Source organism: Temnothorax longispinosus, chromosome 9 (genome assembly GCF_030848805.1).
Source record: "Temnothorax longispinosus isolate EJ_2023e chromosome 9, Tlon_JGU_v1, whole genome shotgun sequence".
In the NCBI taxonomy this organism is placed as follows: Eukaryota; Metazoa; Arthropoda; class Insecta; order Hymenoptera; family Formicidae; genus Temnothorax; species Temnothorax longispinosus.
In genome coordinates this window covers 4970343-4982932 of record NC_092366.1, presented here as the reverse complement: position 1 = coordinate 4982932, position 12590 = coordinate 4970343, and the positions used below count along the sequence as shown (strand labels likewise).

Genomic DNA, 12590 nt, shown 5'->3' with positions numbered 1-12590 from the left:
TGCGTATAAAATAGTCCGCCATCAATTGTCATAGCTGAGAAATCTACATTTTGATATGATTTTATATGGAAAAGTCACAAAAATGTAAAATAAAAAATTTTTTATACAAAGTTTTGAAATCTCAAGATTTATTTCTCATTAATTACGAACAAAACATAAAAAATAAATTAAAACTACCAAAAGAAAATGTTAAAATATATCCTACTCTTCTGTCTGACAAATTATAGGTATATGAAATAACTGAGAATCTTTTTTAATTACGCTTTCGACTCACGTAAATGAGATCCTCCTTGAATCGTTTACACAGATTATTGATGAAGGCGGACTCGCTGCGGAAGTCCTCCAGTAGGACGAAGTCCTGAACGCCTACTCGGTCACGCTCGTGCAATCCGCGCTCCATGTTCTCGGGCAATTTCCGATCGTGCTTGAGGACTTCCGGTCTCGCGCCGGGTTTTCTGAAGACACCCCCGGTGTCGACTGTTTCCGCGCTGAAAATATCCAAGAGAATAAGCTACCTCTAAACACCTTTCGATACGTAACGAGCCTTCGTGTCATTATTCACAATAACTTTATGCGCAACTTTATGCCCATTAATTTAGTAAGATTAGTCTAATCAGGATTTTTTAAATTTTACAACACAATAATAAGACAATAAGAAGAAAATAAAACTGAATTTATACATTGATTCAATTATTTCATAGTCACATTGTATACATTTAAATATATTTATATTATAAATTTATTAAAAAAGATTTAACTCCAATTTACTTGGAAAAGCAGATATCGTTTATCTAACGTCACTTGTCATTGAAATTTACCTTGATCGTATAATCTGTCACTAAAAAATTAACATCATTAATTTAAAAAGACTTGATTTAGCTCCGATAGGTTTCGTTTTCTCTATTTCATCTATTTTGAAGTGACGTTAAAAATTTATTTAACAGGTAGCGTGTAAAGTCGCCGTTCTATTTCGCCTCGCGGCCTTGCAAACGATAAGAATTCAGATTAGATATCGAAGTCCGTAACATTCAATGCTCGTAGACAATAGAGCGAGTGGCGATAGATCGGTCGGCAAATATTTCTATATGCACCGAATGGATAAAGGGATATAGCGACACGAGAGAAAGTCGAGAGAGCAAAAGTATCGTATGCATAGTCTATCGATAGTGCAAACGAATTTCCAAAGTGTCATAAAATTTCTGTCTGACGCTGCCGTAATTCCGACAAGCTACAAATTGTTAAATTCAACATTTGAAATTGAACAGGTTTATTCTAAGTCGTCCTTCACGGGAAATCAAAATAACTTTGCGGTTTGTTTGAAATCTAAGTATGAAGAAATTTCGAACACACACGCACTCACCCCATGTTTCCGCGATCCTGTTGACTTGCACCTGCGATATCCAAGCGGGGAAAGAAACACGAAATCGACTCGGTTATCTTCGTTTCGGCATTGTTAATCGCGATCGCGGATTCCGACTCCGGTCTAGTCCTCGCTACCTGGTTAGAATAAACGCGAATTCGTCAGATAAGATAAACGCGAATTCGCCGATTCGCGACGTCTGATATTGCCGGATCTAAGCGGAAGAGATTAGATGGTTGCTACAGTCCGATTACAAATCGGCGAAACAAAAATCTATTTCATTGATCGGACTGTCCGTATAGATAGGACCTTAGATAGAAATTAAAAAATTTCTTTCTAAGTAAAGCTATTCTAACAATAAGTAAAGCTCTTATTGTTAAAAAACATTATCGTATTTCTCGAGTGTTGTGTTATTGCTCGAAGAACTTATATATAATGACGATCACAATGCACTTATCTAGGAGATAACAGAAGTAATATAACGAAATATTCCAGAGGTATGGTACGCTTCTTCGCGATTTTTAATCCTCTGGAACGGTCCACGTGTCACTTTAATTATCTCCCTGCGTCGATAAAATCCATAATTTACTTCTTCGAAGCAAAAACTTCCAGAAAGCTAATTAAATTTACGCTCGATGAACGAACAAAAACTAGACAAGAGATTTATTCAAGAAACTTTTGTAAGCACTATATGTCTATATCTCGTTCCAATTTCACGGAATACACCTCTACTTTTTCCAACAATGCCATCTACACCTTTTCCTTTCAATTCCGTGTAACGCAAATATTAGATTTACTTATAACAAATATTTCACATTGTATAAATTTCATATCTATAATCCACTTTTTCCCTCTGATTTCACGCGCAATGAAATAGTATATCTTTTACAACGATACGTGAATCGTTCGCGCAATGTGGCAAGGGGCCAGCCGTGAGGGATCGCGAATCACCAGGTAGAAGACAGTCCGTCATCGTATCCGACGATACTTAAACATAAACACACATAAGAAAATTGATATTACTTCGACGTTTGACTCGATTCACGCGTTATACACGGCGATGAAAAGAGAGGCGCGCGTTCACTGCTTCGAGAGATGCCGACCGAAGAGGAACCGGAGAACGGAGGAACCACCTTGCGACTGTTGCTCAAGAATGACCCGGCGATGACCACCACCTTCCCGTCTATTACCCGTCGGCGACGTCAATCCCCTCTCGTTATCCGCACGACTGATAGCGGAACGAAACAACGGCGCCGAACAGCGAAGCGTACCGAGGAAAACCTGCGTAAGAATGCGCGGCTACTGTCGGAGCAGCTCATAGTAAACTCATATTACACGCATTAATGACCGGCATGCTTCGTTTCTTGGACGAACAACTTTAATCAAGAATAAAAGAAAGATTTCGTATCGAGTTTTACTGTAAATTTTTTTCAGCACCGAGTTTCCAAACTAAAAATTTCCAGGAAGATAATGTATCGTCGACTTTATCTTCCGTTTAAATAGCATTCTGTCTGCACAAAAAAAAAACAGAATTCAATGCAATCTTAGAAATATAATTTCCGCAAATGCTTGCTATATTAAAAGGTATAACAAATGAATTAAATTTTATATTAAATGCTGGGAATGTTGAATTTCTGCTGCGATCAATAATTCTATCGTGTTGATCAAGATGAGCTTTATGAGTGTAATAGAATTTAATGGTTATTAAAATTAAAAGTGCAGAGGAAAGATTATTGCTATTGACGTCACGTATCTAACGCGAATCAAAGATTGTTCGGTTGCGTAAAGTATCAAAATGCAATTGCAGATTAATCGGTGCAAATCCGGCGTTAATCGATAACAGAGCGCTGATAAGCTGCAATAAAGTCCCGCGTATCTAATCTAATCTAATCTCGAATCGTTCTTTCCAGGCATGCACGTATAACGGATTCCTGCAAAAAGTAATAAAAATATTCGTGACTTTTCGCTATCGGTATACCGTTGTGTAAGATCCCGCGATCGCATAACGTTCCCCGCAATTCTTATCGCGATATGGGATTTACGTCGCATTTTTGCATTAATCGTTGCATTAATTTTTTAACCGGATCGATCGCGATTCTCAAAACGAGAAAGTATCCGGGACATGTCAACTGCAGTGTCACTTCGCATTTACTAAACGCATTTACTAAGCGAGTTGCTCAATTATCACTTCTAATTTTTTTATGATTTATTAAACGAGGCTGTTACGATCGCGTGAATCATTTAATTATTACTTATTTATACACTAAGAAAAAAATTTTTAGATCCAAAAAAATATTTCTTTGAATAGTCCTAATAACATATTTACTTAATATATTACACATATTTATTTAGAATTAGATGTTTTTACTTAATTTAAGTAAAGATATATAATTCTAAATAAATATGTGATTATATTAAGTAAATATGTTATTAGGACTATTCAAAGAAATATTTTCTTGGATCTAAAAAATGTTTTTCTCAGTGTATAGGTACGATCTAAGCACGAAACAAAATTTCAAAAATATCCAATAGATGTTAAAATACATATGACCAACTATTCACGAACAAAGAGAAGGCTATTATAAGTCGGAGAGAAAAAGAGGGACGGCGCGTTGCGTTATTATTGACCCTCAAGATCGACAGCCAAACGACGTTTATCTCCGGCGCGAAACAGTCCATCTTTCGTGGAAGCGAGGAATCGATGTGACTCATTGATACTCCGGTCATGAACCCCGCATTCGGCGAGCAAGTTTCCTTGACGGATGCCGAAGAGGTATCGCGAATGCGGGTCGCGACGTATCGCGGCCAACGACGACGTGTGAGCATGCATGGTGTTACGGCGGCGGCGGAGGGAATTATCAATCGCGATTCGCACAAAGAGGACCATTGTCGCGGCTCGTCGTTATCAAAAACGTTGCGTTCACAAACAGCGAGTATACAGACGGAAACCAGTCACGTACGTTCCGCGAGCTGCTTCGATTTTATAATTTTTCTTTTTTTTTTTTTTGCCTTCGTGCGGGGATGAGTCACGCGAAAGAGACACACGGACGAGGCACGTTTTTAAACCACGTCTAGAGTACCAATGTCGAAAAAGCAGTCCGGATATAAGAATGCCAATTTATGTGCGGCTTGCCGCAATTTTTTGCATCTTCTGCATATATAAAATGTACGAGTCGTCTTTTCGGAAACAGATCGTCGGCGGAGGTCCGCCGTTTCTCCTCAGCGCGATAAGGATCATTTCGTCGGAAACTTCCGATTAGCGTGATGTTCTTTATTTGATTAACTCGGAGAGTGGAATCGATCGTGCGCGCGCTCCTGCGCCGTGCTAACACGATCGCACGAAACGGAAAGTCGCCTCGCTGCATTTTTCTCTGCACCCAACTCGCGGCTCCGAATCGGGGACGCTGCTGACGTAATGCGTCGATGAGTCAAGGGAAAAAAGGGGATCCTTCGGATCAGACGCTCGGTGAATAAAAAAAAATCGACGAGACGAAAATCTGCAGCGCGATAAACGCGACGGGAATATACACGTTGCGTCGAAAAATTCCATCGAGGATGGTATAAACACGACGGCGAGAAACGTCCATAGTGAAATCTTTTTGATCGACTTAGCATTTCGCATTTCGAGGGATTAACGATACGAGTTGATTAATGAAAAACTTCTGTAAAATTTGAGATTTTATCTGCTTTTTTCTTCTTTTTCTTTTATAACTTCGAACGTCGTTTCTGTCATCTCGACAGCTTTTAATCGGCAATTATCGTCACAACGTTATCTGAGTGATTGGGTAAATCTCCCTCTTATTCTCTTGCGTCCGCATCTCCGAACATGCGCACGCATGCACCGTTCGTTTATAACATACGTCGAGGACGACGCAACCTATTTCCGGAAACCGGTTAGCCTTTTGTCGGAGGAGAGACGCGGGTTTTCACCGCGCGGGACCATCGTTTTCTTGCGGATTTTACACGCGCGGGCTGAATAGGGAATGAGCGCGAGTCCGTAAAATTATATGACGAACGAGGGCGTACGTTATTCTCCAAGGTAGAGTTCGCGAGACAATGAACGGCGCAAAGTTTTTTCAGCGAGAAAGGTTTCTAAGGATGTGTGTGTCAATTTCTCTCGGCCTGTCGATCGAGCGTTCTCTCAGTTTAGCGAGTCGTCGATCTTCGCTAATTTGTGAATCTTCGTTACACTTTCATTGAATTGGGATTTGGTATAGTGAATTTTTCTTGTCAAATTCCACTCTGCTACTCTAATGACGCGACGATCACCTTAACGGTTCTCGATCGATGGACAACGACGATTCCCGGGGCACGTTTCGCTATCGCACGAAACCTGCATAGTAAAAGCGCTCTTATCTATATAACAAAAATGGAGAGAAGCACACATGTGTGCGCGCACTCCGCGCGGACATTTCCTGTGCATGTCCCGTTCTTTTCACCGGAGGTGCCGTCAGAAGTTTCACGCTGAGGCAGTTTCGCTTCGCGCAGGTTGCACTCAGCGGCTGAAATTTATGGGACCCGTAGCGAGTACTATTTTCAGCGCGAGCTGGCTCCTTGCGACGAAGATTCGGCTCGCTTCGAAGAGGTTTTTTTCACGCAAAGTCGTCTCCTTGGCTATGGCGACTTACTCCATTACTCCATTACTCGATTACTACATTATTTCGATGTCATATCAAACGATCAGCTAATTGCGAGATGTAGAACAACGTCTTTTTAAACTGTTCAATGTTCTTGTACCATTAATTAACGTTCTATAATAAGAATAATATTTAAAAATAATATATTATTTGAATATTATTTTATAGTATTATTTTATTACAGCGTAACGGCGAATATTAATCGAGTTAATGGATGAAAACGTCATGTAAATGAGATAGACGAGGCAATTTGAAACCGATTAGAGAAACGTGTATTTAGAAAACATCTTACTGATGGTCTTGTCTATAGAAAGTCAAGTGCTTTTAACTCTTAAGTAATATTCACGTTCATAATTCTTAGTTTCAATACAGTTGTAATCATAGAATTTAAATTATTTTTTGTTGGAGTGCAATTTAGCAATAAAATCACAGTCAGAGCTCGATTAATAAAAAATTTATCTAATGGTGATGCTGACTAAACGTTGATATAAAATATAAAATGATAAAATAATACAAATATCGTTATTGCTATTCGCGTCTTATCGACTCCCAGGTGTATTACTCTTGTTGACGGCTAATGGATTAAACTGCGGAGGTGTGGAGATCTTACGTATTCCTCACCGAATCTTTCTCGAGAAACCGGTTCGGATTCGGATCGACCTTGAGCCTCGGTCATCTTCTCCGGACCTGAAGTTCAGGGCTTTCAAGGTGTTTGTCCGCGGTATAGTAGCGGAGTCTTAATAAGCTCCGCTTGCGGTCCAGACGCGACGAGGGAGAAAAACGGAAGACGGGAACGAGAGGAACACAGGGCGAAAGAGAGAGAGAAAGTGAGTGTGGTGGAATATCCACGACGTGTATAATAATAAACCGACTGGGAGCGAATCGCGGCGCGGCGGAGAGCGAGGGGACGATAAAAAGAAGGCAAGGGAACACCAAGCACGGTGCACGGGTGGAAAGACCCCGCGCGAGTCGATTTAACGGCGAGCCTTAAAGTAAGCGCCGATCTATTTTCGGTTCACGTCGCCTCCTCCTTTGAACTCAACGCGCGTTAAAAGTCAGCCCCGCATCATCTGGACTTGGACGAATGGACTTTTACTCGGCTCGTCGCTCGAGCAAAATAATCCTACGCTTTGTTATTTCGCGTCACTTTTCATTCGCAGGGATCGTCGTCGTTTCGCCGGACAACAGAAAGTTGGGTTTTTTTTATGGGGACGACAGATTAACCCGTTTGTGAGAAATTATTTTAAGTGTCTAGGATCATCGTTACACCTCAGTCTCGGAGTCTCGCAAGGATCTTATAATTAATAACATTTCTTCGCAGTTTGCTCCGCACGTGCGTCGACATCTGATCGCACAGCGTCGAAAGTGAGACAGCCGTGTTACGAGAACCCGCCGAATCGTCCATGCTTCCCGATCCCCGCGTGTCGAATACCGAAGAATCGCTGATCGGAATCGCTGACGCGTAAATAATTTCGGAAAGTCGCCGATCTCGCGTCGTCGTAATGCGACCCGATATATATATCGGGGGACGGAAATTCAATTCCGCGACGCTTATCAACTGACAACGTTCTTTAATATAATCTGGTGGAAAAAGCGCCCCGGTCCACAGGTGAACGCTCGAAACTCGTTTTGATTTAGGCGACCGCGTAGCACGACCGGGTAACGAATTTTTTGTGCGATTTCTATCGTTATGTAACGCGCGATCGTAGATTCGCCAACCGTGAAATGTCAGGGCGGATAAGCGTGATTATATTACGTGTGTGCAAGTATAAAAATTTCCGGTGAACGAAACGAGCAAAGGATATTTGTGAAAAGTTGAAAATTGTCTTTAGAAAGTACACGATAAGTACTAACAATCCGTGTGTGTAGCGCATTAAAAAAATAAAAAATTTTCACACATTCCATTTTCACACTTCACCTTCACACACTCCATTTTTATAATTTTAACTTTACACAATGGTTTAATCGTGTCTTTTATACATATATACATTTATAAATTACTGTATTCATTATTATAATTCTTATCAGAGTGATAAATAATTAATCATGTAATTATTGTAATTTATTGTTACAATTTTTCTTCCGAATATATATCGTCAATTGTTATGACAATCAATTTTTTTCGAGGAAAAAGAAAGTCAGCGGATTCAATTTTAATTTTTGCGACTTTTCCCATTGTAATGATAGTCAGTCTAACTTCACTCTGAACGGAGGAACAAAGGAGAGCAGAGCTGCTGAATTAAGATATATCAGTTCTATCACGACTAATCAGCCCGCGATCGCGGGAGAGACGCATAAAGACTCGCTCTTTTTCTCCTCTGCGATCACGACCGTCTCGGGTTCTCTTTCGATCAATGAATTCTTGCGATCTCTCATGTCGCTAAGTACGCACTTTCTGGGAAACAGACACGCTCGGTCCTGCCCACGTTTCTTCGGTCTCGGTACAATTACTTGCGTGCCAGTTTTCGCGATGATACACGATACACGATCTCTAAGTAGACTCAGCGATAACATTCTCGTCCATTAGTCTCGCGTACGTGCGACCGAAAGCGAAATCGTTCTTCCCTTTCTTTCTCTTCTTGCTCTTTTTATCGTTTTAATTTTAATGTCGCAATTTTAACGAGCCGCAGATAATATGTAACAATTAATAGTTGCCTTCCATTTACACCATAACTCAGATAATTCTCACTTGTGACGTCATAACTCAGTTGAATGCACGTTCTTTTTGCTTGCTGGCAAGTGAGATTCAACTGAGTTTTTTTTATCCACAATCGAGACCGTGTGCTTTAATGAATCTAATAGACTCACATTAAAAGTGAGGCTATGAATCTGTATTGTTATGCGATAGCTTTGTCGCCAAAACAAGCCAGGTAAGTGCAAAAAATGACATATCTTACCTAAGTACAAAATACTCACACAACTGAGTGACTCAGATCACTTGAGTGTAAATGGAAAGCAACTAATGTCGCAATTTTAACGAGCCACGGATAACATGTAATGTCCAAAATGATACCCCTTATCGCGGTACTTTCTAGTCGCGTGACCTCTCATTTGTAGAAGCGAAAGCTTCAAACCTTTGTAACACCCTTATTCGTGCTTTCTGCTTGAGTTTCTATTTCGACAAATACAAGTGAAAGCATTAGCATTACATTTTATTCGGGGCTGCTGCCCATAATTATCCGTAATTGCTTTTACTATCGTCTCCCACCCACTATATGATTTATAGTCATACAGTCTGCGCTCCCCGTATCGGCTCTCCCCGTTTCGCGTAAGATATGAGGTCAGGTAAAGTTAATTAGCATCCTGGGGCGGTCCCGTCGAACTGCCGAACGTATAATGTTTGGCTTAACGTAAATGTAAAACGGCCGAGACAGCGTTGAGAGCGGAGGTGAGAACAAAGTGCATCGACTCCGTTTCTGCGGAGAACATAACTCTACGCGGATCGTCCATATTTCATTCCCCCGTTCATTGTTATTCATAGACACGCGGCCGTCATCTAAAATGGTTTAATCGTCACTTTCACGGCGGTCGGGGATCGGATTTCTGCCTTTGTCTTAAAAAGAAGGAAGGTACGCTTTCTCCTGCTTCCTTTTCGAGTACTTGCAGCGAGCGCACGCGTTGAAAGAAATGATCCGATGGTCCCACGAGCACGTGGGGCGAGTACGATCCGACCAGACAACAATGGGATCGGTCGAATTCTCGCTTTTGTCTCTGCCTCTGATGACGATTCGCCATTTCCCAGGAAGATAATTCAACGGTTCTGGGCTATCGTTTACGCGGAATCCCGTGTCAATTGCGAAGAGCTTTACGATCCACTTTAGCGGACGAGTATCGACTTGCGTAAAATCCGGAATATCGTCAAATATGCGCGTTCCAGTCGTTGCGTAACAGTTTCAAGCTGCATCGATATATAAATTAATTTAAAGATACGTATATTAAAAAAATGTTATTTTTTATGACGCGTAAAATTCAAGATTATTTTACAAGTGATCGTAAGTTTGCAATTTGTGAAAGTTTTTATTCCTTGTAAAAAATAACGCAGTAAAAATGAGAGTACAGCATTGAGAATGGCATCATAATCGGCAGTGTCCTGCGATAAATTCGAGCGAGCATCGAGTCGTACTTAAAATGCAATAACGCGACGACGTAAAACCGGCCTTGACAGACCAATGACATCTTCATCAAAGTGTTTAAAAACCGTTAACCTTTGCTTGAAGCGAACAACGATTCAGTCGCTAACGTCTTTCAAAAGATACATTTCAAAAGATACATTAGCATCTTTCTAAAAAAATATTTGAGCGATGAAACCTTCAATAGATTTTAATATTAAATTAATAATAAATATTACAATGAAATGGTATACTATTAATCATAATATTAAATACTATATTAATTAATTAAATTATTAAATCACTGTAATTATTATCGGAGAGCATGATAATTCTTTTAAGATGTATTTCAACGACAAAGTCCTTATGTTTCCAGTCAGTTTAAAAAAAAAGCAAAATATTTTAATTCATTAATAATAGAAAAAAGAAATTATGCTTACTGTTACGCCTGTCACTTTAGTATTAAAAATAATCAGTTTAATGCTGAATTTTAGTTTAGCTGATCGTGAAATGTAATCAGTTTTGTCTGCTTGTTGTTACGACATTCGATCGTAACAAGAAATAAAATTGTGTTTTTCCTCAGCATAACATCCGCGGCAGTATACTTTGTAGCAACGTATCGCGATGTGTGACAAATGACGCAAAGTTTAAATAATTCGATCAATTTGCTGAAAATGGCGAATCCACGGAATCGCATCGCGTGGATATTGTATATAGGATAAAGGCACATTCGTGACGTCTCATAACATCTGCGACAATCTGTGTGTTCTTTTAATAAAAGCGCGAGACGCGGTCGTGATTTCTTCCTCGTGACTCACACTAGAGGCCAATGGTAAATTGCAATTGATACATTAAATTGCGGGTCACGCGAAAACGTTTGGAAAAAGAAATTCGTCTGAACCACCTTTAAATTTTTGAATTTTTCTCGATATTAGATGAACATTGTCAATACATGAATTGTGTGTGGCCGGCAAATAATATAATAAAGAATTTATTATCTTTTCCGGCCGAGTTTAATTTTTTAATTTTAAGTAAAAAAAACCTGGGCATTTAAATTTAAGAAATTTAAGTGAGAAATTTAGAAAATATCTCTTTCGTTTCACAATAATAATATAACATATAACAAAATAAAAATTAACACGTACGACATAGATTAACTCTCATTGATATAAATTAATTTAACGTAAAATATCGTTAACGCAATACGAATTATCGGTCGCGTGAACTGTAAAACGAAAGAGGAAAATAAAAGGAAGAGTAAAACAGGAGGACGCGAAGGTTTCGCGTTTGTGCTCCCTCGTCTTTCTGTATGCTCCAGGATTGTGTGAACCACGACAAAAAACGTGCTCGTACTCACTTTCGTTCCGCGCTTCAAGTACTCTCGTTCTCGGGTATGCGGTGGCGGCTCACGAGTCCAGACGGGCGGCGTGTTTATCCATCGTCGTCGTCGTCAGGTCATCGTCATCAGAACGGGGGCGCGCACCGGAATCGCGGTGCACAATTCGACGATTCGCAAGCCCTACAAGTTACGGTTTCCGATGTGTAACGCGGGTTCGACGTACCCGCGGGAAAACCGTCGTCGTCGTCGTCGTTGGATAACGGTCTCGTCGGCCGCGATATACGCGTGGTGTATCCCGTGCACACGCCACGGTGTAACACACGAAACTGCCGGTCTGAAGGAGAGGTTCTCTCCTCTTCGGTGCCCCGGTGGCACAAGGTGGCGGCGGCGGTAGAGAGGAAGGAAGGCCAGGCTGCCAGCCGGCTGAACGACTTAACGGCGAGAAGGAGAGAGGAATTCGTTTTCTGGTGTGCGTGCGTGTATATGACGCACGCGAGGTGCCCTGTGTGAACCCCTCGCGGGGTCCTGCGGGGCCGTGGGTTTCGTGAGTCTTGGAGCGGATTCTCGCAGCGTGACGGTTGCAAGTCTGACGTAAGGGAGCTTTTTTTTTATTTTAATTTTACAATTTAACTACTTTGAATTCTTGAGCAGCCTTGCGTCATTAAGCCTTTTTTCCTTTTCAAATGAGAAATATAAATAATGTATACCTATACTATATAAATTCGTAAATAATACAATGCTTTTGATACTTTACGGAAAATAGAAATATATGTAAAAACAGAGTACATCCATTGATATGCGAGATATATTTTTTTACATTAAAGGCAGAAATGCAAAGGTAAAATTATGCAGAATTAAATTATTCATAGATCATGGCGCGATATAAATTATATGCCAAGTATCTCGCATTTTGTTCAGGGTTTTTTTAATTCAAATTCGATTTGATTTTTCCCATACACTCGTCATATCAAATTTTCATATTTTTCTTAAAAGAATCAAAATCTAAAACCGACGTCTTAAATTTCTTCTGAGAATATCCGAATACGTACGTATTGTATTCTAATATTCCCGAGTCTTCTTCTGTGTAAGTCTAATTGAGTCGATGCTATCGATTGCAAATTGAACGCCTATTGCCCTACCAGCAC

At 40.3% G+C, this 12590-nt stretch overlaps 1 protein-coding gene across 5 annotated transcripts in view; it reads right to left on the bottom strand.

The window, feature by feature from the left end:
• Myo61f (Myosin 61F) overlaps positions 1–12590 on the bottom strand; it is a 38386-nt gene that overhangs the window by 8974 nt on the left and 16822 nt on the right. The window contains exons 1-3 of one of the 5 annotated variants that reach the window (XM_071789047.1): positions 2384–2584; positions 1361–1497; positions 275–488 (exon numbers count right to left, since the gene is read on the bottom strand). In XM_071789047.1, coding sequence (XP_071645148.1) covers positions 275–488; positions 1361–1365 — 219 coding nt within the window. In that variant the 5' untranslated portion in view covers positions 1366–1497; positions 2384–2584. Of the gene's footprint in view, positions 1–274; positions 489–1360; positions 1498–2383; positions 2585–11463; positions 11806–12590 lie in introns of those variants that run through there. The other 4 variants (XM_071789048.1, XM_071789051.1, XM_071789049.1 and 1 more) reach the window with 4 other exon arrangements.